General features: G+C 38.9%; 1 protein-coding gene across 1 annotated transcript in view; it reads left to right on the top strand.

Annotated features, from left to right (window-relative positions):
* RELN (reelin) overlaps positions 1-22274 on the top strand; it is a 538867-nt gene that overhangs the window by 500637 nt on the left and 15956 nt on the right. Inside the window, exons 52-60 of the mRNA XM_011985112.1 lie at positions 6868-7082; positions 9189-9366; positions 11892-12067; positions 12209-12315; positions 13360-13602; positions 14226-14401; positions 18102-18175; positions 19277-19438; positions 20199-20356. Coding sequence (XP_011840502.1) covers positions 6868-7082; positions 9189-9366; positions 11892-12067; positions 12209-12315; positions 13360-13602; positions 14226-14401; positions 18102-18175; positions 19277-19438; positions 20199-20356 — 1489 coding nt within the window. The remainder of the gene's footprint in view (positions 1-6867; positions 7083-9188; positions 9367-11891; positions 12068-12208; positions 12316-13359; positions 13603-14225; positions 14402-18101; positions 18176-19276; positions 19439-20198; positions 20357-22274) is intronic.

Here is a 22274-nt window from a genome sequence, read left to right on the forward strand (position 1 = left end):
ACCCAGTAATGGGATTGCTGGGTCAAATGGTATTTCTAGTTCTAGATCCTTGAGGAATCACCACACTGTCTTCCACAATGATTGCACTAATTTACACTCCCACCAACAGTGTAAAAGCGTTCCCATTTCTCAACATTTCCTGACTTTTTAATGATCGTCATTCTAACTGGCATGAGATGGTATCTCAGTGTGGTTTTGATTTGCATCTCTCCGATGACCAGTGATGATGAGCATTTTTTCATATGTTTGTTAGCCACATAAATGTCTTCTTTTGAGAATTGTCTGTTCATATCCTTCGACCACTTTTTGAAGGGGTTGTTTTTTTCTTATAAATTTCTTTAAGGTCTTTGTAGATTCTGGATATTAGCCCTTTGTCAAATGGATAGATTGCAATTTCTCCCATTCTGTAGGTTGCCTCTTCACTCTGATAATAGTTTATTTTGCTGTGCAGAATCTCTTTAGTTTAACTAGATCCCATTTGTAAATTTTGGCTTTTGTTGTCGTTGCTTTTGGCATTTTAGTCATGAAGTCTTTGCCCATACTTATGTCCTGAATGGCATTGCCTAGGTTTTCTTCTAGGGTTTTTATGATTTTAGGTCTCAACATTTAAATCTTTAATCCATCTTGAGTTAATTTTTGTATAAGGTGTAAGGAAGGGATCCAGATTCAGCTTTTTGCTTATGGCTAGCCAGTTTTCCCAACACCACTTATTAAATAGGGAATCCTTTCCCCATTGCTTTTGTCAGGTTTGTCAAAGATCAGATGGTTGTAGATGTGTGGTGTTATTTCTGAGGCCTCCACTCTGTTCCATTGGTCTATATATCTGTTTTGGTACCAGTACCGTGTTGTTTTTGTTACTGTTGCCTTATAGTATAGTTTGAAGTCAGGCAGCATGATGCCTCCAGTTTTGTTCTTTTTGCTTAGGATTGTCCTGGCTATGTGGGCTCTTTTTTGGTTCCATATGAAATTTAAAGTAGTTTTTCCAATTCTGTGAAGAAAGTCAATGGTAGCTTGATGGGGATAGCATTAAATCTATAAATTACTTTGGGTAGTATGGCCATTTTCACAATACTGGATCTTCCTAACCATCAGCATGGAATGTTTTTCCCTTTGTTTGCATCCTCTCTTATTTCGTTGAGCAGTGGTTTGTAGTTCTCCTTGAAGAGGTCCTTCACATCCCTTGTAAGTTGGATTCCTAGGTATTTGATTCTCTTTGTAGCAATTGTGAATGAGAATTCACTCATGAATTGGCTGTTTGTCTGTTATTGGTTTATAGGAATGTTTGTGATTTTTGTACATTGATTTTGTATCCTGAGACTTTGCTGAAGTTGCTTATCAGCTGAAGGAGATCTGGGGCTGAGACAATGGGGTTTTCTAAATATTCAATCATGTCATCTGCAAACAGAGACAATTTGACTTCCTCTTTTCCTAATTGAATACCCTTTATTTCTTTCTCTTGCTTGATTGCCCTGGCCAGAAAGTCCAATACTGTGTTGAATAGGAGAGACAGGTGAGAGAGGGCATCCTTAACTTGTGTCTGTTTTCAAAGGGAATGCTTCCAGCTTTTGCCCATTCAGTATGATATTGGCTGTAGGTCTGTCATAAATAGCTCAAGACACATTCCATCAATACCTAGTTACTGAGTTTTTAACATGAAGGGCTATTGAATTTTGTCGAAGGCCTTTTCTGCATCTATTGAGATAATCATGGGATTTTTGTCATTGTTTCTGTTTATGTGATGGATTACATTTATTGACTTGTGTATTGAACCAGCCTTGCATCTCAGGGATGAAGCCAACTTGATCTTGGTGGATACGCTTTTTGATGTGCTGTTGGAGTTGGTTTGCCAGTATTTTATTGAGGATTTTCGCATCAATATTCATCAGGGATATTGGCCTGGAATTTTCTTTTTTGTGTGGTGTCTCTGCCAGGTGTTGGTAGCAGGATGATGCTGGCCTCATAAAATGAGTTAGGGCGGATTCCCTCTTTTTCTATTGTTTGGGATAGTTTCAGAAGGAATGGTACCAGCTCCTCTTTGTACCTCTGGTAGAATTTGGCTGTGAATCCATCTGGTCCCGGGCTTTTTTTGGTTGTAGGCTATTAATTATTGCCTGAATTTCAGAGCCTGCTATTGGTCTTTTCAGGGATTCAACTTCTTCCTGGTTTAGTCTTGGGAGAGTGTAAGTGTCCAGGAATTTATTCATTTCTTCTAGGTTTTCTAGTTTATTTGCATAGAGGTGTTGATAGTATTCTCTGATGGTAGTTTGTATTTCTGTGGGATCAGTGGTGATATCCCCTTTATCATTTTTTATTGCGTCTATTTGAGTCTTCTCTCTTTTCATTAGTCTCACTAGTGGTCTATTTTGTTGATCTTTTCAAAAAACCAGCTCCTGGATTCATTCATTTTTTTGAAGGGCTTTTCGTGTCTCTAGCTCCTTCAGTTCCGCTCTGATCTTAGTCATTTCTTGTCTTCTGCTAGCTTTTGAATTTGTTTGTTCTTGCTTCTCTCGTTCTTTTAATTGTGATGTTAGGGTGTTGATTTTCGATCCTTCCTGCTTTCTCTTGTGGGCATTTAGTGCTATAAATTTCCCTCTACACACTGCTTTAAATGTGTCCCAGAGATTCTGGTATGTTGTGTCTTTATTCTCATTGGTTTCAAAGAACATCTTTATTTCTGCCTTCATTTCGTTATTTACCCAGTAGTCATTCAGGAGCAGGTTGTTCAGTTTCCATGTAGTCGGCGGTTTTGATTGAGTTTCTTAGTCCTGAGTTCTAGTTTGATTGCACTGTGGTCTGAGAGACAATTTGTTATGATTTCTGTTCTTTTACATTTGCTGAGGAGTGCTTTACTTCAAACTATGTGGTGTGATGTGGTGCTGAGAAGAATGCACATTCTGTTGATTTGAGGTGGAGAGTTCTGTAGATGTCTATTAGGTCTGCTTGGTCCAGAGGTGAGTTCAAGTCCTAGATATCCTTGTTAATTTTCTGTCTCGCTGATTCTCGTTGATCTAATACTGACAGTGGGGTATTAAAATCTCCCACTATTAATGTGTGGAAGTCTAAGTCTCTTTGTAGGTCTCTAAGGACTTGCTTTATTAATCTGGGTCCTCCTGTATTGGGTGCATATATATTTAGGATAGCTAGCTCTTCTTGTTGCATTGATCCCTTAACCATTATGTAATGCCGGTCTTTGTCTCTTTTGAACTTTGTTGGTTTAAAGTCTGTTTTATCAGAGACTAGGATTGCAACCCTTTCTTTTTTGTGCTTTCTGTTTGCTTGGTAAATATTCCTCCATCCCTTTATTTTGAGCCTATGGATGTCTTTGCACGTGAGATGGGTCTTGACTCTTCATCCAATTTGCCAGTCTATGTCTTTTAATTGGGGCATTTAGCCCATTTACATTTAAGGTTAATATTGTTATGTGTGAATTTGATCCTGTCATTATGATGCAAGATGGTTATTTTGCCCGTTAGTTGATGCAGTTTATCCATAGCATCAGTAGTCTTCACAATTTGGTATGTTTTTGCAGTGGCTCGTACTGGTTTTTCCTTTCCATGTAAGTCTTCCTTCAGGAGCTCTTGTAAGGCAGGCCTGGTGGTGACAAAATCTCTCAGCATTTGCTTGTCTGTTAAATATTTTATTTCTCCTTCACTTATGAAGCTTAGTTTGGCTGGATGTGTAATTCTGAGTTGAAAATTCTTTTCTTTATGAATGTTGAATATTGGCCTCAACTCTCTTCTGGCTTGTAGAGTTTCTGCAGAGAGATCCGCTTTTAGTATGATGGGCTTCCCTTTGTGGATAACCTGACCTTTCTCTCTGTCTGCCCTTAACATTTTTTCCTTCGTTTCAACCTTGGTGAATCTGACGATTATGTGTCTTGGGGTTGCTCTTCTTGAGGAATATCTTTGTGGTGTTCTCTGTATTTCCTGAATTTGAATGTTGGCCTGTCTTGCTAGGTTGGGGAGGTTCTCCTGGGTAATATCCTGAAGAGTGTTTTCCAACTTGGTTCCATTCTCCCTGTCACTTTCAGATAAACCGATCAAACATAGATTTGGTCTTTTCACATAGTCCCATATTTCTTGGAGGCTTTGTTCATTTCTTTTCACTCTTTTTTCTCTAATGTTGTCTTCTCGCTTTATTTCATTGATTTGATCTTCAGTCTCTGATATTCTTTTTTCCACTTGATCAATTTGGCTATTGATACTTGTGTATGCTTCACTAAGTTCTCGTGCTGTGTTTTTCAGTACCATCAGGTCATTTATGTTCTTCTCTAAACTGGTTATTCTAGTTAGCAATTCATCTAACCTTTTTTCAAGGTTTTTAGCTTCCTTGCATTGGGTTAGAACATGCTCCTTTAGCTTGGAGTTTATTACCGACCTTCTGAAGCCTACTTCTGTCAATTCACCAAACTCATTCTCCATCCCATTTTGTTCCCTTACTGGCGAGGAGTTGTGATCCTTTGGAGAAGAGACATTTTGGCTTTTGGAATTTTCAGCCTTTTTGTGCTGGTTTCTCCCCATCTTCGTGGATTTATCTACCTTTGGTCTTTGATGCTGGTGACCTTTGGATGAGGTTTATGAGTGGACCTCCTTTTTGCTGGTATTGATACTATTCCTTTCTGTTTGTTAGTTTTCCTTCTGACAGTCAGGCCCCTCTGCTGGAGTTTGCTGGAGGTCCATTTCAGACCCTGTTTGCCTGGGTATCACCAACAGAGGCTACAGAACAGCAAAGATTGCTGCCTATTCCTTCCTCTGGAAGCTTCATCCCAGAGGGGCACCCGCCAGATGTCAGCGGAGTTGTCCTGTATGAGGTGTCTGTCGGCCCTTACTGGGAGGGGTCTCCCAATCAGGATACACAGGAGTCAAGGTTTCACTTGAGGAGGCAGTCTGTCCCTTATGAGAGCTCAAATGCTGTACTGGGAGAACCGCTGCTCTCTTCAGAGCTGTCAGGCAGGGATGTTTAAGTCTACTTGAGCTGTGCCCACAGCACCCCTTCCCCTAGGAGCTCTGTCCCAGAGAGATGAAGGTTTTATCTGTAAGTCCCTGACTGGGCACTGCTGCCTTTTTTCCAGAGATGCCCTGCCCAGAGAGGAAGAATCTAAAGAGGCAATTGGCCTTTCTGAGCTGAGGTGGGCTCCACCCAGTTCAAACTTCTGGGTGGCTGTTTACATGGTGAAGGGAAAACCGCCTACTCAAGCCTCAGTAATGGCGGATGCCCCTCCCCCCACCAAGCTTGAGCATCCCAGTTCGACCTCAGACTGCTGTGCTAACAGTGAGAATTTCAAGTCAGTGAATCTTACCTTGCTGGGCTCCGTGGGGGTGGGACTCGCCAAGCCAGGCACTGGAGGGAATCTCCTGGTTTGCCAGTTGCAAAGACTGTGGGGAAAAGCGCAGTATCTGGGCCGGAGTCCACTGTTCCTCCTGGTGCAGTCACTCACGGCTTCCCTTGGCTAGGAAAGGGAAATTCCCTGACCCTTTGCAGTTCCTGGGTGGGGCAACACCCCACCCTGCTTCAGTTCGTCCTCTGTGGGCTGCACCCACTGTCCAACCAGTCCCAATGAGATGAATCAGGTACCTCAGTTGGAAATGCCAAAATCACCAGCCTTCTGCATTGATCCTGCTGGGAGCTGCAGACAGGAGCTATTCCTATTCGGCCATCTTGCCAGCTCTCTCTCAAATTGAAACTTTTATAAGAGTAAATGTGTTCCTGCTTGGGATGAAATACTAATAAAAATATCAACAATAAAAATGTAGGATACTGATTATAACTCCCTGAGTTAAATCATTATGACTTAGGCAATTTGTTTCATCAAGAGAAGATTAAAGCTATAATGGTTATTTTTACATTTTTTCCCTCTTACCCATCTCTCCATAAATACAAACTATAACTTAGAAATTTAGGTTAAATAAGACCTTTTTTTCGGAGACGGAGTCTCACTCTGTTGCCCAGGCTGGAGTGCAGTGGCACAGTCTTGGCTGACTGCAACCTCCGCCTCCCGGGTTCAGGCAATTCTCCTGCCTCAGGCTCCTGAGTAGCTGGGATTACAGGTGCACACCACCATGCCCGACTAATTTTTTATTTTTAGTAGAGACAGGGTTTCACCATGTTGGTCAGGCTGGTCTCGAACTCCTGAGTGATCCGCCCACCTCGGCCTCCCAAAGTGCTGGGATTACAGGCGTGAGTCATGGCCCCCAGCCTCTACTTTTTTTTTTTTCCACAAGAACATTTGGATGTTTCTGGAGAAAAAAAAAAAAAAGGAAAACAAAGGCATGATTAGCATTAATGTCAACACCAACTTGGGCTAATATTTAGGCCAAGATTTTATGTGAACCAATTTATTCTGTCTACCTAAATCCCACTGTAATAACAGCAATGTCACATCATGGCTATCACCATCAATGAAGGGTGCTGTGCCTTGTTTAAACTACCTTCAGTTATTATTTCATCTTACTTGTAGTTGAAAGTGTTGTATTGAGTCATAAATTATACAATAAAATAGTAAAATTGGTAAAGCTGTTAGCAATCCTTCTTGGTTAAGTATTCTGCCAAATAGAAGTGCCAGACCATTAGCACAACTAACAGTTTGTAGGAGTGAGCCCAGGCCTTCCAAGGCATTCAGCCAGCATGGCAGAAGCATGGGGTCTAAGTTTCTCTCCAAACCCCCTACACAATATATTTGGCACTTTCTATAATTTGTCACCTGGGGCAATCATTTCTCTGTCCGTTAGCAGAACAAATAATGAATCTGAAAATACAGGATGAATGTGGTAACGTGCGTATCAAGTGATCAGCAGCTTTTTTGTTGCCAAGTCCTTGGAGAAGAATCATATAGTTTTAATACCTTGATCTTGCTTTTCTGTTTATTAGATCTCTGTTGGATGTAAGGTGTCTGAAAAAATTGCCCAGAATCAAATTCATGTGCAGTATTCTACTGACTTTGGTGTGAGCTGGAATTATCTGGTCCCTCAGTGCTTGCCTGCTGACCCAAAATGCTCTGGAACTGTTTCTCAGCCATCTGTATTCTTCCCAACTAAAGGGTGGAAAAGGATCACCTACCCACTTCCTGAAAGCTTAGTGGGAAAGTAAGTAGAAAACCAAAACAAAGCTTGGTTCCAAGCATCCAGAAGGCCATTAGGTACACTGTTGTCAAGCCTGAAATTATGTGTATTTGTGGGAAAAGTGCTTTCTTTCTCCCTAACTCTAAAGGTTCTTTAATTGGTGACTTTCATCATAACTTCCATGATGAGCTAACTTCAGACCTCAATTTGTAATCCTCAGACTTGGCAAAATGGGCTTTCGCAGACTCTTCTATTTTCCACACCTCAAATGGGAACAGAGCAATAATTATGGCCTTGGAGCCAGATGAAAAGGTGTACCCTACCTTCTCAACCTTGTAGACTGTGGACCGCTGTGCACTACATACTTTCCACATTATTGCCTTATCATTCCATGATAGACAGAGCCAGGAGCAAATCCTAACTCATCATGCTATTTCTACCAGTGTGACTTACAGGATCCATTTTCCTCTTACCAAAGCATTAAGTTCTGATCCTGCAGTGAGAGGTAATCAGCCTGGACCAGTGATGAGCACAGGTGATTACACCTTGCTCTGCAAAGTCTGTGGATATATTAATTTAAGGCAATTCCTTAAATTAAAGATTTATCTTCTACTTTAAAAGTAGGGGGAAAGATACACAAAGGAAAACAACAGGTGCACCTCAACTGTATTAATCAGATGGTCTGACTAAATGAATCTTCTTGTGAAACATACAGAGCCTTTGAATAAAGTGCTTACACACAGATTTCCCAGTGTCCCATAGATATTATTATTACCACTCATGGTTTTCTGGAATGTATCTAAAGAGCTTATTCAATTAACATACTAAGGAACTAAATCAGGATGCTTTCAGCTGCAAGGAACAGAAAGCCCAATTCAAACCAGCTCAAAATTTGTTGTATCTATAATGAATGAATCCAAAGATAAATGAACTCTAGGGTTGGTTGATTTGTAAGTGGAACGGTGTCTTCAGGGACACTGTTCTGCCTTATTCTCTTAAGAGAATGTCTGCTGTCCACAGCACTGGCGCCATACTCTGCTCTCTCCGGCTGGTTTTGCTATTGAACATGAGATGGCAGCCAGAGAACTGGGGCAGGATGCTTCCGTACTTATGTCCAGTGAGAAAGAAAGATAGTTGCTTTTTGTTCCGAGACAGCCAGAACAAGCACCACCTTGCATCCCATTGGTACCAATTAGCCACTCAATAGTTAGGAAAGTGATATTACAATGATCATTTCATGGATTATCTGGGGCGAAATGGATGCTGGGGAACCACCATAATGTCTATCATAGACTCATTTTCCCCTCCCATTCTCTCTCTTTTTGTAATAATGAGGTATAATTTACATTCAGTAAAATACATACATCTTAATTAATTATTCAGATCAATGAGTTTTTACTGTTGTGCAACCCACGTAACCACCACATAAAACATGGTACAGAACATTTATATCACCCCAGAAAGTTCCTTCATGTACTTTGGACTCTTTAAACCAAAACAGCATGGCATATTTTAATATAAGGATAATTATGAGGCTTGTTTTTTCCCCCCAGAAGACAGAGAAGAACAAAGATGAAATTAAAATCTCAGAGAAAATGTCCTTTAATATAAGCCTTTCAAAATTGTTTTGTAATTAGCACAGTTACTCTGAGAATATTGATTGTCTTCAGGGAATTCAGAAAATGCTGCCTCCCAACGGCCTGAGGGCTGTGTGTATGCTGACAAGGCTCTTGTCAAAGGCGTCACTCACCTTCTGTACAATTTCAGGAATGAAATTAGTGAATCTAAATTGCGTCATGACCACAGAACTCCAGTTCAGAAGAAACCTGATTTATGAAAGTTACAGATTTGTATATTTAAATATTTCTATTTCTGGACACAGAGATTCCACTGATTTTAACTTTGTTGTGCAAGTTTGCCCCGATAATCTGAAATTTAAATAAAACCAGCTTGAAAGTTCCATTACAAGAAAGATAAAAGTGCTCAGAAAACATTTTTTATTAACCTGTTTCATCTAGTAAGAGTGTCTTAAATGTTTTTTCTCTTGAGTACTGAATACACATGCAGGACAATGGACCTAAATAAAGTTAACTTTTGTTTTTCACTCCTTTGCTTTTGCATTGTCAATAGTCCAGTGAGGTTTAGGTTCTATCAGAAGTACTCAGACATGCAGTGGGCAATCGATAATTTCTACCTGGGCCCTGGATGCTTGGACAACTGCAGGGGCCATGGAGATTGCTTAAGGGAACAGTGCATCTGTGATCCGGGATACTCAGGGCCAAACTGCTACTTGACCCACACTCTGAAGGTAAGGGTAAAGCCCTGGACAGAAGCATTACTCACATCATGGGCCATGCCTAGGAACCAACTTATATATGAGACATAATCTATAACAATATCCTTTGGGTCCCCCAGGAAATAAAATCATTTGAATAGAAACTTTAAAAATGCTTCCTAAGTACAAGAATATTAGGATCAAGTTCTAGTACAGTTTATCCAATTCATAAAATGAGCCAGACTGTACGGATTATAAATGATAAATACTCTGGGTTTTTTTTTTTTTTCTTAAGCAGACTCTTTATAAAGTCAATATTAAGCCTTTTTTACTTCACTTTTTCAACTGATGCACTATTTGAAGGAGGATATTATTGTTACTGTTGTTATGAAATAAAGCAGATAATATACATTATCACAAAAGACCAAATTTTCAAAAAGGCCTAAACAGTACCTGAATTTTTGTTTAGAAAATTCTATGTTCTGATTTGTTGACTACTGAAATGGGGTTGTGTATTAAGAATGGAGAGGTCATTTTTGAAAGCTTTAGCTGTTACATCATTATTTAATATGCAAAGCAAATAGTTACCCAACACAGTTGCCATATATGTACTCTAATTCTGTGAATAAACATAGTGCATTTGTCATTACAATAATAGATAAATGACTCGGCTAAAAAAAGCAAAATTCCTAGTGAATGAAATCCAACATATGAAAGGCAACAATGTAAACCAAATCTGTTCTGTCATTTGTGTTTGTTCTAATACTTCAACTATGGAATTGAACATTTTTTAAATAAAATTGGAACAATGCTCATTTGTGTCTGAAGATGTAAGTACATTATTAACAAATGAGGTTACCACAGGGAAAACATAGCTTTATATACCACAGATAATTAATAAACTTTTGAAAATCTAATTTTCTTTCATGAGCACTCAAATTTTATTAGTATTCCTCAGTTGGATAAGAAATTGTACAAATCTATAAAACTAAAAACCCTGATTAAAATCTTCTAATGATAGTTTATGTGGTTAACCACGCATTTCTTCTAACACTTGTTTTCTTACAAACCTTCAGTTATAAAACGTATTCATTTGCTATCCATTAGTGGGATGACGTCAGACTGACATTTGACTGTATATCTTTAACTATAGAATTATCTTCTAAGTTTAAGAAACTGTTTAAATCATTTTAACTACACAGTAAGATAGAACGCTCCTTAAATGAAAAAATATAGGTTTTTCTGTATACAGCTATTGCAACTGCAACTAGAACAAATTGCCTTTATGATATCTTTTCATCATTTTAAACAAGAAAAAATGTGTCTCTACCTAATACAAATCTGCATTATGGATAAAATGAAAGTACTGTGGACAGAATGAATGGGGAAATTAAGACCTTGACTGTGAGGAGATAAGTAAATTTTACATAAAATGTAGCCACGAACCTTTATACTTTGTACACTCTCTAAAAAATAGATTTCCTGGTTGTCAATCATTCTCAGTTAAAAGGATAAACTGGAGACCCAGGGAAAAAATATTTTATTCTAGATTTTCAGTACTTGTCGCCCTACAACTTGGCCCTGATAAACAGGTGAAACATCTTTCAAACTGCCTTCTAAGGTTTACTTTCTTTTGACTTTATATAGAGAGATTTGATTTCAAGTGTCCCTGCCTAACCATATAGACCTTCCAGGGTTCACTCTGTGCTAGAGCTGAAGGATCTTGGCTGCTTCAGGCAGTCTCCAAAGTGAGGGCACACACACCAGGACAATCTATTGGGGAATGTTGGTGGGAAAGTGCTGGATTGCATGTTTATATTTTATCTTATTGCTTTCAAATTTCTTTTTTTTTTTTTTTGGCATGTTTCATAATACATTACAATAATACTTTTATATACTATATAAACAAATATACATATTTGGGGGTATATGCTTAAATAACTTTTTACAAATAGAAGTGTTACTATAATATGGCCAGGCATGGTGGCTCACACCTGTAATTGCAGCACTCTGGGAGACGGAGGTGGGCAGATCACTTGAGGTCAGCAGTTCGAGACCAGCCTAGCCAACATGGTGAAACCCCATCTCTACTAAAAATACAAAAAATAGCCAGGTATGGTGGCACACACCTGTAATCCCAGCTACTCAGGAGGCTGAGGCATGAGAATAGCTTGAACGCGGGAGGCAGAGGCTGCAATGAGCCGAAATTGTGCCACTGCACTCCAGCCCAAGTGACAGAGCAAGACCGTCTCAAAAAAAAAAAAAAAAAAAAAAAAAAAAAAAAAAAAAAAAAAAAAAAAAAAAAATTGATATAGTCAACTTTACAGTTATTTTAAATTTCAATTATTAAACATTATTTGGGCAGTTTAAATGATTTTCAATATATGACAGAAAAGAACATTGTGGAAATAGCCTGTTATTTTTTTGAACATCTTTGAAAAGCATTTGAAATCAGCTCTATTTTTTTTAAGTCCAAGATATCACTCTGTATTGTCTTAAATATTCCATAGTTATCTGAAGTTGTTTTTTTGACCACATCTGGCTTATGTTTTTTCCAGACTTTCCTGAAGGAACGCTTTGACAGTGAAGAAATCAAACCTGACTTATGGATGTCCTTAGAAGGTGGAAGTACTTGCACTGAGTGTGGAATTCTTGCTGAGGACACTGCACTCTATTTTGGGGGATCTACTGTGAGACAAGCAATTACACAAGATTTGGATCTTCGAGGCGCAAAGTAAGTCAATTTTTTGTTATTTCTATTGCAACATAGCAAATTGGTCCCAAAGCAAGGAACACTTGTATGGAAGAAATTATCCAGGACTTGAGTATTTGTTCTAATGAATTATTCTGATGCATAAAATGTGCTTGCATTCAGGTTCCTGCAATACTGGGGGCGCATTGGGAGTGAGAACAACATGACCTCTTGCCATCGTCCCATCTGCCGGAAGGAAGGCGTGCTGTTGGACTACTCTACTGATGGAGGCACGTGTCAGGGGTGAAAACCACACCTTGGAGCAGATTCCCAAATTCCATCCAACACCCTCAGAAAAGTCTCTACAAAGCTTTGCTGACTTCACAGTTTCAATTGTGAAACTCACAAAGAAAAAGCTACAGATTTTGTTTGTATTACATGTACCGTACAAGTGACTTCTGTGTTATGCAAAAAGGGGACAAGAGAGAAACCACATTAAAAAATAGTCCAAACTTTATGAATAAACAACCTCTGTGCTTTACTGAAGCTTGAGTGATACAATTAAGAAATGCATTTTGTATGATTTCCAAGTAAAAGATCATTTTTAAAACTTTAAAGCATTTTTAAAAGCTTATGTGTAAACATGTAGTAAATGCTATAGAGAATCTATAGAAATCTTTAAAAATTGTGGAAAAAAATAGTCTGATTTTGTGAGTTTGTCATAGAATATTTTAATAGAATTCTGTTTTATTTTGAAGTAGCTAAAATGAGACCAGTAATACCATGGTGTCTTTAGAAAAATCTACTTTAGCAGATAGATATCATTCTTAATAACTAGCTGATTAACAGATGACCCTGAAGTATTTTAAGGTATTTGAAGGATGTTTTCTTAAGTAACTAAACATCCCACCTGCAATCTTATCAAGCAAGAAGAGATAAACTTTATACCAGTCCAAATAATTACAAAATTGCATAAAATTACAATAACTATTTTAATACTGAAAGCTATTGCCAAAAACATGTAAAACATAGGTATATCTCATTATTTGTGAGAAATAAGAATTTAGAACTAAATTTTAAAAGCAAAACATAACTAATTTTTACTTCAGTGTTTTTATTTTGGCCAACTCTTTCGAAATACCCTTCCCCTCATATCATTAGCCTCATACAGAAACAGTATTTATAAGTAGTGAATACCTAACATCAAAGTCAGCAAAATCAGTTGTCATTTGCTGGTTGAAAATTTCTTTGGGAAGTTCACAGTATCTGAAGTATACTGGTGGTTTATCAGGAGGCAGGAGATTCTAGATATATTGGTATATTTGTTGTTATAGGAATTACCTGGACTTTGCTCCATGAGATGGATTACCAGAAATACATTTCTGTTAGACATGACTACATACTTCTTCCTGAAGATGCACTTACCAACACAACTCGACTTCGTTGGTGGCAGCCTTTTGTGATCAGCAATGGAATTGTGGTCTCTGGGGTGGAGCGTGCTCAGTGGGCACTGGACAATATTTTGATTGGTGGAGCAGAAATCAATCCCAGCCAATTGGTGGACACTTTTGATGATGGTAAGAAACAAGGCATTGAACAATTTTCTTTCCTGTGAGCCATTTTTCTGCTTATGTCTTCAGATACATTAGCACATGAAAAGCATTTATAAGAATGCCTAGCCCATACTCCTGCTCAACAAATGTTAGCTGTTATTTTGCCCAATGGTTTATAAATCTTCAAAGTTGGCTGCCTGTTGAAATGTCCACTGAGAATTCAATAAATCCTGTTAAAGGCACAATGTCTGGCTTTAAATATAATTTGAAATTTCAATACTCCCAAATAATTTTAGTTTCTTTAGTGATTAATGTGTCACAGAAATACTTAATGCACTGGCTGACGAAGTGTATCAAGAACTTTTCAGTGCTAAGTTACCTAGACTAGCAATTACATTTTAAAAGTACGGTAATCATTATACTACCATTTAATAGTCTTGTCTAAGTTTGATTTCTCATGTTGGATTTATGCATTATCCCAGTTACATAAAATAAAAATCCTAAAGTGTAAGCAGAAAGCTAGTAGAGTATAAAAATTTAAAGAATTCAACAATAAATCAATCAGTTCAAGAGAATAATACGCCATATTGCTTCCAATTTTCCTCAAGAGAATAACATGCCATATTGCTTCCAATTTTCCTTAACAGAAGGCACTTCCCATGAAGAAAACTGGAGTTTTTACCCTAATGCTGTAAGAACAGCAGGATTTTGTGGCAATCCATCCTTCCACCTCTATTGGCCAAATAAAAAGAAGGACAAGACTCACAATGCTCTCTCCTCCCGAGAACTCATTATACAGCCAGGATACATGATGCAGTTTAAAGTAAGGAAAACTGACTCTTTAAAACAGAAAGTAGCATTGCATTTGGGGCCCGGGGGAGAATGTTTATTCAGACAACTTTAAGGAAATGACTGATATTATTCATTAAAAGAGACTTTATCTTATGAATAAAAGAGGTCATCTTTTGCAAAGACCTTTATTCAAGTATGATTTTTTGAGGATAGATGAAATCCCTGAAAATGTTGGGACACAGCAAGAAATGTAACTATTAGGCTGGTGCAAAAGTAATTGCAGGCTGAGTGCGGTGGCTCACGCCTATAATTCCAGCACTTTGGGAGGCTGGGGCGGGAGGATCACTTGAGGCCAAGAGGCCAGGAGCTCCAGAGTAGCCTGGCCAACACGGCAAAACCTTGTCTCTACAAAAATAAATAAATAAAATAAAATAAAATTAGCCGGTCGTGGTAGTACACACCTGTAATCCCAGCTACTCGGGAGGCTGAGAAATAATAATCGCTGAAACCTGAGAGGCAGAGGTTGCAGTGAACCGAGATCATACCACTGCACTCTGGGTGACAGAACGAGACTGTGTCTCCAAAAAAAAAAAAAAAAAAAAAAGAATTACTTTTAATGCCATTCATTTTAATGGCAAATACTGCAATTACTTGTACACCAACTGAATATATTCCATCTTATATATGTAATCTGGATTTCAGTCTCCCTAACCTTGTAAATTAAAAGCTCAAATAGGAGACTGCCTACTTCTAGCTCTCTGTAACACTATCTCCTTTTTATGTTGCACAATTCTCGCTCTCTCCCTTCGCTTCCTCTATCATCTCTCTCTCTCTCTCTGCCCCTTTCTCTTACTCCATGCCTATTATGTGCATTGAGCCATTTTTTCTCCATCTATTTTTTTTCAGTATATCTTTCTATTTTCTTGTGTCTCTCATTTCATATGCCTATATGACATTAGTCTTGTTGGAACTTCCTAAATCCTCAAATAATTAAGGAGAACTCTCAAATATTTTAAACTGAATACTTGATTCATATAGGATGTAAGTGAAGATATAAATAATTAATAGACACTCAGAGAAAGGCAAAGCAATATCAATTGATATATCTCTATTGCAAACACCTGTAATCCCAGCACTTTGGGAGGCTGAGGAGGAAGGATCTCTGAGGCCAAGAGTTCAAGACCAGCCTGGGAAACATAGCAAGACCCCTGTCTCTACAAAAAAAAAAAAATTAGCTGGGCATGGTGGCATGTACCTGTAGTCCTAGCTCCTCAGGAAGCTAGGCACAAGAATCACTCGAGCCCAGGGGTTGGAGGTTACAGTGAGCTATGATCCCACCACTGCACTCCAGCTAGGGCAACAGAACAAGACCCTATCCCACACACACAAAGCCATTACAGAAGTGCATTGTATTACTAGGTCATTTTAAAGACATCAGTTATTCTAATACCCTTTTTTGATATACTACAATGACAGTTAATAGTGAAAATCTTTATTAGCAGAAATAAAAATGTATTTGCTTTTTGCCTCAGCTCTATGTTAAACTCCCCTTCAGAGACTGGAGGGTAAGGCAAGCTCCCCAAATGCTACCATTCCTTCAGGACTAGTCTTAACTTAGTGATATGAAGAAGTGTTATACTTCCTCTGTTTCTAAGCCGTGTTCCTTAAGAGTGAAGATTTTCCCTCTACCACGTTAACGTTGTGGCCCAGATCAAAGGCATTATATTTGATTGAGTTGATTGGAGCCTCCTCTTTTGTTACTTCTGTAACAGAAGTCACTGCACTGAAGAGACTGGGTCTCTCTTTCTCTAACCAAGGCAATTTCCTTAGGAAAAACAGGGAGTTTATCCTCAAAAATTCAGTAAAGTATCACTAAAACTACATACTTGAAAGTCACCAGAGTCTTACTGTACCCAATGTCAACAGCTTTTGCGTATCCCCATCTTCCCTTTCCTCTCTACACCATTTGACACTGTTATTCTCGCCCTCTTCAACCTGTGGAATTATCTTTCCCCTAGGCTTCTGGGTTCTCTGCTGGTTCTCCTTTTACCTCTTTGATATCTACTATCTTCTTATGGCTTTTCTCCCCTTAGCCCTCTAAATGTCAGCATTTCTCAGTATGTATCAACTTTCTTCTCTCTCCATAGACCTTCTCACCATCAGGAATTGTATCCAATCATCTAGCTTCAAGAATCATATCTTGAAGAGCAAATTTCAAATCTGCACATCCAATGTTGACTGGCTAACAATTAATTCAATATTTGTAATAGCCCCTACACATGTCTACACCTTTGTGCACATTGGCACCTCAACTGAATGTGTCTAACAGTGCACTTAATATCTTCCCTCACCATACCAACTCCTCTTTCTGATTTTCCTGTTTCTCTCGATGGCACCACCATTCACCTAGTAACCAACTTGAAATGTTCGACTATGCTTTGATTTTTCACTTTTCATATCTAATCATATCTAGTGACTGCATCCTTTGAATTCTACTTTCCAGTGTTCCTGGTATCCATCCAATCTTCTCTGTTTGCACTATCACCACCTCTGTTCTGGCCCTAACTAAATCAATAGTTGACTAAGTACTCTTTTCACTCCCAGTCTCTCTCCACTCCTATGTGTCTTTGACATCACAGTCAGATTGATCTTTATAAAGCATATCTCTAAGCAGCACATTATTCCACTGCTCAGAAACCTTTAATGACTCTCCCACTTATCAAATTAAGGTCAAACACCTTAGGCTACAGCTTCTGGTCTGCCAAATTCAACCGACCATTCTAACTTCATCTCTGAATATTTCATATGTGCTATACTTGGACCAAAACATGCTATATGCTGTGCTCTGGATGTGCCACCACGATTCCCTACTTTGTCTTCACTCACACTGTTTCTTTCACCTAAATATCTTTTTCCTATTTCTACCTCTCACACTCTTCCCAGTCTTCAGGGGCAGCTTGCATGTACCCTATCTGATTATTTTCTAATCCATTTAATCAAATGCTATCTCCTTTGAAGCACCACAGCATTATATTTGTGTCTTTTATGATTCCCACTATCATTATGCTTCTTATTCTCTCTCTGAATTTAGAGTTGTTTTATTCATGACTGTGTGGCCTGAAATTTTTAGCACTAACCTTCCCTAGTTATCAGTGCTGAAATGGGACTTGATTAAATAGATGATTAGGACTTACATTTGAATCACCAAATTTTTATAGCATTTATGTATTACTGATTCAAACATTTAATTGCATATAATATGGAAAGCTTTCATTCATACGGAAATACAGAAAACCCCAAGAACAAATATTAAGCAATTAAAATTGTTGATTTTAATTCCAAATAAAAATTTAATAGTAACAATCAAGAAAGTTAGGCTATCAATGAAAATGTTTTGAATCAGTGATACTTTCAGTTTCTGTCTATAAATTCGGCTAATGTTACTTTCTTTTTGGCCAATTTATCTTACCCAGATCTGTGATTAATGCATTATACTAATTTAGTGAATAGAAATGTAACTTTTAAAACCTTAATTTTCATCTCCATGCAAAATTGAACGTCTATAACAGAATCCAAAAGAATGTATTCTTGGTATCCCAGCAGGCTGCTCTGTAAAAGCTTCTCTGAATATTACCTGTCAGAGTAATAAATGGCGGAATGGGATTTTTAATTAATGGGATTCAATATCATGTAATCTTACCTGTGTATTGATTGTTTTACATTTGTTTTAGATTGTGGTGGGTTGTGAAGCCACTTCTTGCGGTGACCTTCATTCTGTAATGTTGGAATACACTAAGGATGCAAGGTTTGTAAAATAATTTTTAACATTATCTCCAAACTTGAATACCCAATCCAAATGGTTGTCGTGAGAGTATGAGTGTGTGTGTGTGTGTGTGTGTGTGTGTGAGAGAGAGAGAGAGAGAGTTTCGCTCTTGTTGCCCAGACTGGAGTGCAGTGGCGGGATCTCAGCTCACCGCAACCTCTGCCTCCTGGGTTCAAGCGATTCTCCTGCCTCAGCCTCCTGAGTAGGTGGGATTACAGGAATGTGCCACCACACCCAGCTAATTTTGTATTTTTAGTAGAGACAGGGTTTCTCCATGTTGGTCAGGCTGGTCTTGAACTCCTGACCTCAGGTGATCCGCCTGCCTCGGCCTCCCAGAGTGCTGGGAATTACAGGTTAAGGCAGTTGCTTACAGAGGAATAACCTTATATCCTAAAAGTGGCAGTTCATGCATATTTTTATATAAATTTCACTTGTACAAAATGTATACATATGTCTTATTTTCAAAATTTTCCTTCAAACCAAAAAAAAATCAATTTTCATACAAGGCTGCCACCAAGAAACTTTGTATTTTAAATTTTATCAAAATAAGCAAAGCACTACATTTGTCCTCAGAGTGGAACTCTCTTATTCATGTTACTCATTTTCAGCTACCTCTTACAAAAACTTTGAATGATCTGAATATGCATCAGCCAGAGTCACCTCTTCTAAAGCATATTAGCAGTATTGAATAAAAGTCTGATATAGTTCAGTTACCTTATTAGGGTTAATAACCCTCCCACTATCACCTTTAAACACTAATTACATTAAGTTTGAGGAGATGGACAATTTTGTCAGTCAACTCCAGGTATATTTCTAGTAACAATGTCAGTAGGAAGAATCCACCAGAATTCATTGCTATGCATGCTATTATTTTATTCTGTTGTCCGTGTGCTTTTAAAGAGTCAGAATATTTCTGAAAATATTTTAATTTTCTTATAATCTGTAATTATAAATGTATATAGAAAACAGGAAACTCATATACAAATATTTTAATTTAACCTGACCACAAAGCATTACCTTGACATTAGACAGATTATATGTTTCTCTTATAATTTGTCTAACAAAGCCTTCTGGTTTCTGCAGATCAGATTCCTGGCAGCTTGTACAGACCCAGTGCCTTCCTTCCTCTTCTAACAGCATTGGCTGCTCCCCTTTCCAGTTCCATGAAGCCACCATCTACAACTCTGTCAACAGCTCAAGTTGGAAAAGAATCACCATCCAGCTGCCTGACCATGTCTCCTCCAGGTAGGTTGCAAATTAAGGTAAACTTTGTGAAATTATCTGGCCTCTCTACAGAGTTCATGCAGTGAGCTGAAAACAACTGACAGTGTGAGCCAGAGCTTTACATGCAGCCCTGGTGCTCTCTCCCATCTTCTTTCCCTCCTGTCACCAACCCATGCCCCCAAATGGCAACTGCATGTCCCAGGGGAAATTGGAGTTTGTCTGTAAATGATTCAGAGATCTCAGATTTCCTTTGACTTAATACCATAGCATGTACCAAACTCAATCACAGGCCCTGAATGACAGACCCTAATCCAAGACTGGCATTGGCACCAGTTTTGCCCCAGTGTTCTGCCCTCCCAAAGGCTGCGCTTCTCATCCAGATACAAATACCAGTTGGGTGTGTAGGGCTGACAGGTTACACAAAGCTGCAGGACAAATACAATGGAGTGCAATCTTCCTAGAGCAGATTTGGTTTACTCAAAGATTTGGAAAATGATACACCTTTATAGGAAAAATGAACACAGATTTATTATGGACTAGAATAGGAAATTCACATGAAATTTTCAGAGAAGATACAAGTTTCCAGAATGGCATTTTGGGTTATACTCCCCGAGTCTGAGAAATACAAGTTCTCTCACCTCTGCCAGCAGGGTGCTTCAGGAAGACATTTGGGAAGCCCTTTTCTCATAAATAGTCCCCTCTCCCAGAGAGGCTGGAGGCAGGACGCAGCCATGGAAGTAACAACCTACTGAACCCCTTCTGCTCTCTGTGGTTCTTTCAGTGCAACACAGTTCCGCTGGATCCAGAAGGGAGAAGAAACTGAGAAGCAAAGCTGGGCAATTGACCACGTGTACATTGGAGAGGCTTGCCCCAAGCTCTGCAGCGGGCACGGATACTGCACGACCGGCGCCATCTGCATCTGCGATGAGAGCTTCCAAGGTCTGAATCCCAGGCTGTCAATGTTGATACAGGAGACCATGAGGTTCTCCTCATCTTAGCATGTATATCAAAGTCTACTAGGAAATGGATAGAAATTCCAGCCTGAGGGGTCTGAGATTCATGACACACTCCTTGGTCACTCCTTATTTAACTTTGGGACAAATTATTAAGCATAGCCTTATGCAATATTCCTGAAGGTATTTTTTAAAATATAGAATTGAAATCTACCCCAGACATTCTATAAATATAAATTTATAAGCATATAAATCCAGATATGCTAAATCAGGATATGGTATAGTACCTCACATTCTCTGTCTTTCATATAACTCCCTACCCCCACCCACATCCCCAATACTTAATTTCCACGTCTGGGCCTCCCTCCTTCCTGGCCTAGCTGCCTGTGCCTACGTACTTGAACAGTATCCCTCCTTCCTCAGCCTCTTCCAGCAGCAGCTGCCACTGTTCTCCTAAGATGTAGCTGACAACTCAAGATGTTCTGGTTTCCAGGTCACTGTGATACTGACACACACACACACACACACACGTCACTGTGATACTGACACACACACACACACACACACCCCTTTATGACTCAAAGAAATCCATTTCACTCCTTGAGTTTCTAGAGGCTGAGTATATATCCAGGGCAGAGAGTATCTACTCCACCCCTCACATCATAGGAAATTGCTCTGTTGGTCTGTTAGAAGGTCTACAGGCCTGTTTTCCTTTGAGCCAATGTTTCCAACAGGTTTCAGCCTCTATCATTACAAAGTTCACTTTCCATAGTTAACCTTCTGTATCCTCATAGCTTAATACTTGGCCGATAGCAGTGCTAATAAATCTTCTTTGAATGAATCCTTACACTGTCTTATACTTTACTATTTACATAGTATACACCAACTTATTCTTCAGTCGCTTATAATCTATGATATCCCCATCAGTTATCTGTGGTTAATATAATTATTCCCATGCTACAGGCAAAGAAACTGAGCCTCAGGGAGGCTAAGTGACCTGCCTAAGGTCACACAGCTAGCAAATATCAGAAAGACCACCACTCAAGGTGTTCCTTCCAATCAGCCTTGCTGTCTCTCATGGCTGAGAGATTTATCCAAGGAGGAGCGGAGTTACCCAATTTCCCCCAGATATGCAATGTAAGAATCCATGTATTTGAATTCCGGAGTCGGATCTATTTAGATTTCTTGGTTGATGTTTCCTTGCATCAAAATCAAATGGATATGATTAATGTAGACTGCTGCACATCTCTGATGTTAGAAATTACTTAGCCATCTCCTTTCTCCGCTGGTGTCACTGTCACTGAGACCAGCTGGGTCTGTCACTATATTAGCTGGAGAATTTTAACTCTAGGCAAATGAGTGAATCAAATGTCTCACAAGAAGTCCTAGATGTCTGGAATTTGCCCTCTCCCCTGAACTTTAATTTTAAACTATTAAGGACATGTAGAAAAAATGTACTGTTTAAATCAAGGGGAAATGCAAGCACATACACATTTGCTAATATAATATCTTACTTAAATGCCAGTAATTCAGTTCAGTGGTCTCTGAGAGACACTTCCAGTTTTATCATTATTTATTTTATGTATCCCAGCTTCGTTACTGAGTTTTTTTTTTGTTTTTTGGTTTTTTTTTTTTTTGAGATGGAGTTTTCACTCTTGTTGCCCAGGCTGGAGTGCAGTGGCATGATCTCAGCTCACTGCAACCTCCGCCTCCTGGGTTCAAGTGATTCTCCTGCCTCAGCCTCCTGAGTAGCTGGGATTACAGGCACATGCCACCATGCCCAACTCATTTTTTTTTTTTTTTTTTTTTTGTATTTTTAGTAGAGATGGGGTGGTTCACCATGTTGGCCAGGCTGAACTCGAACTCCTGACCTCAGGTGATCTTCCCACCTCAGCCTCCCAAAG

The sequence above is a fragment of the Mandrillus leucophaeus genome, unplaced genomic scaffold, assembly GCF_000951045.1.
Source record: "Mandrillus leucophaeus isolate KB7577 unplaced genomic scaffold, Mleu.le_1.0 Scaffold1068, whole genome shotgun sequence".
Taxonomy (NCBI): Eukaryota; Metazoa; Chordata; class Mammalia; order Primates; family Cercopithecidae; genus Mandrillus; species Mandrillus leucophaeus.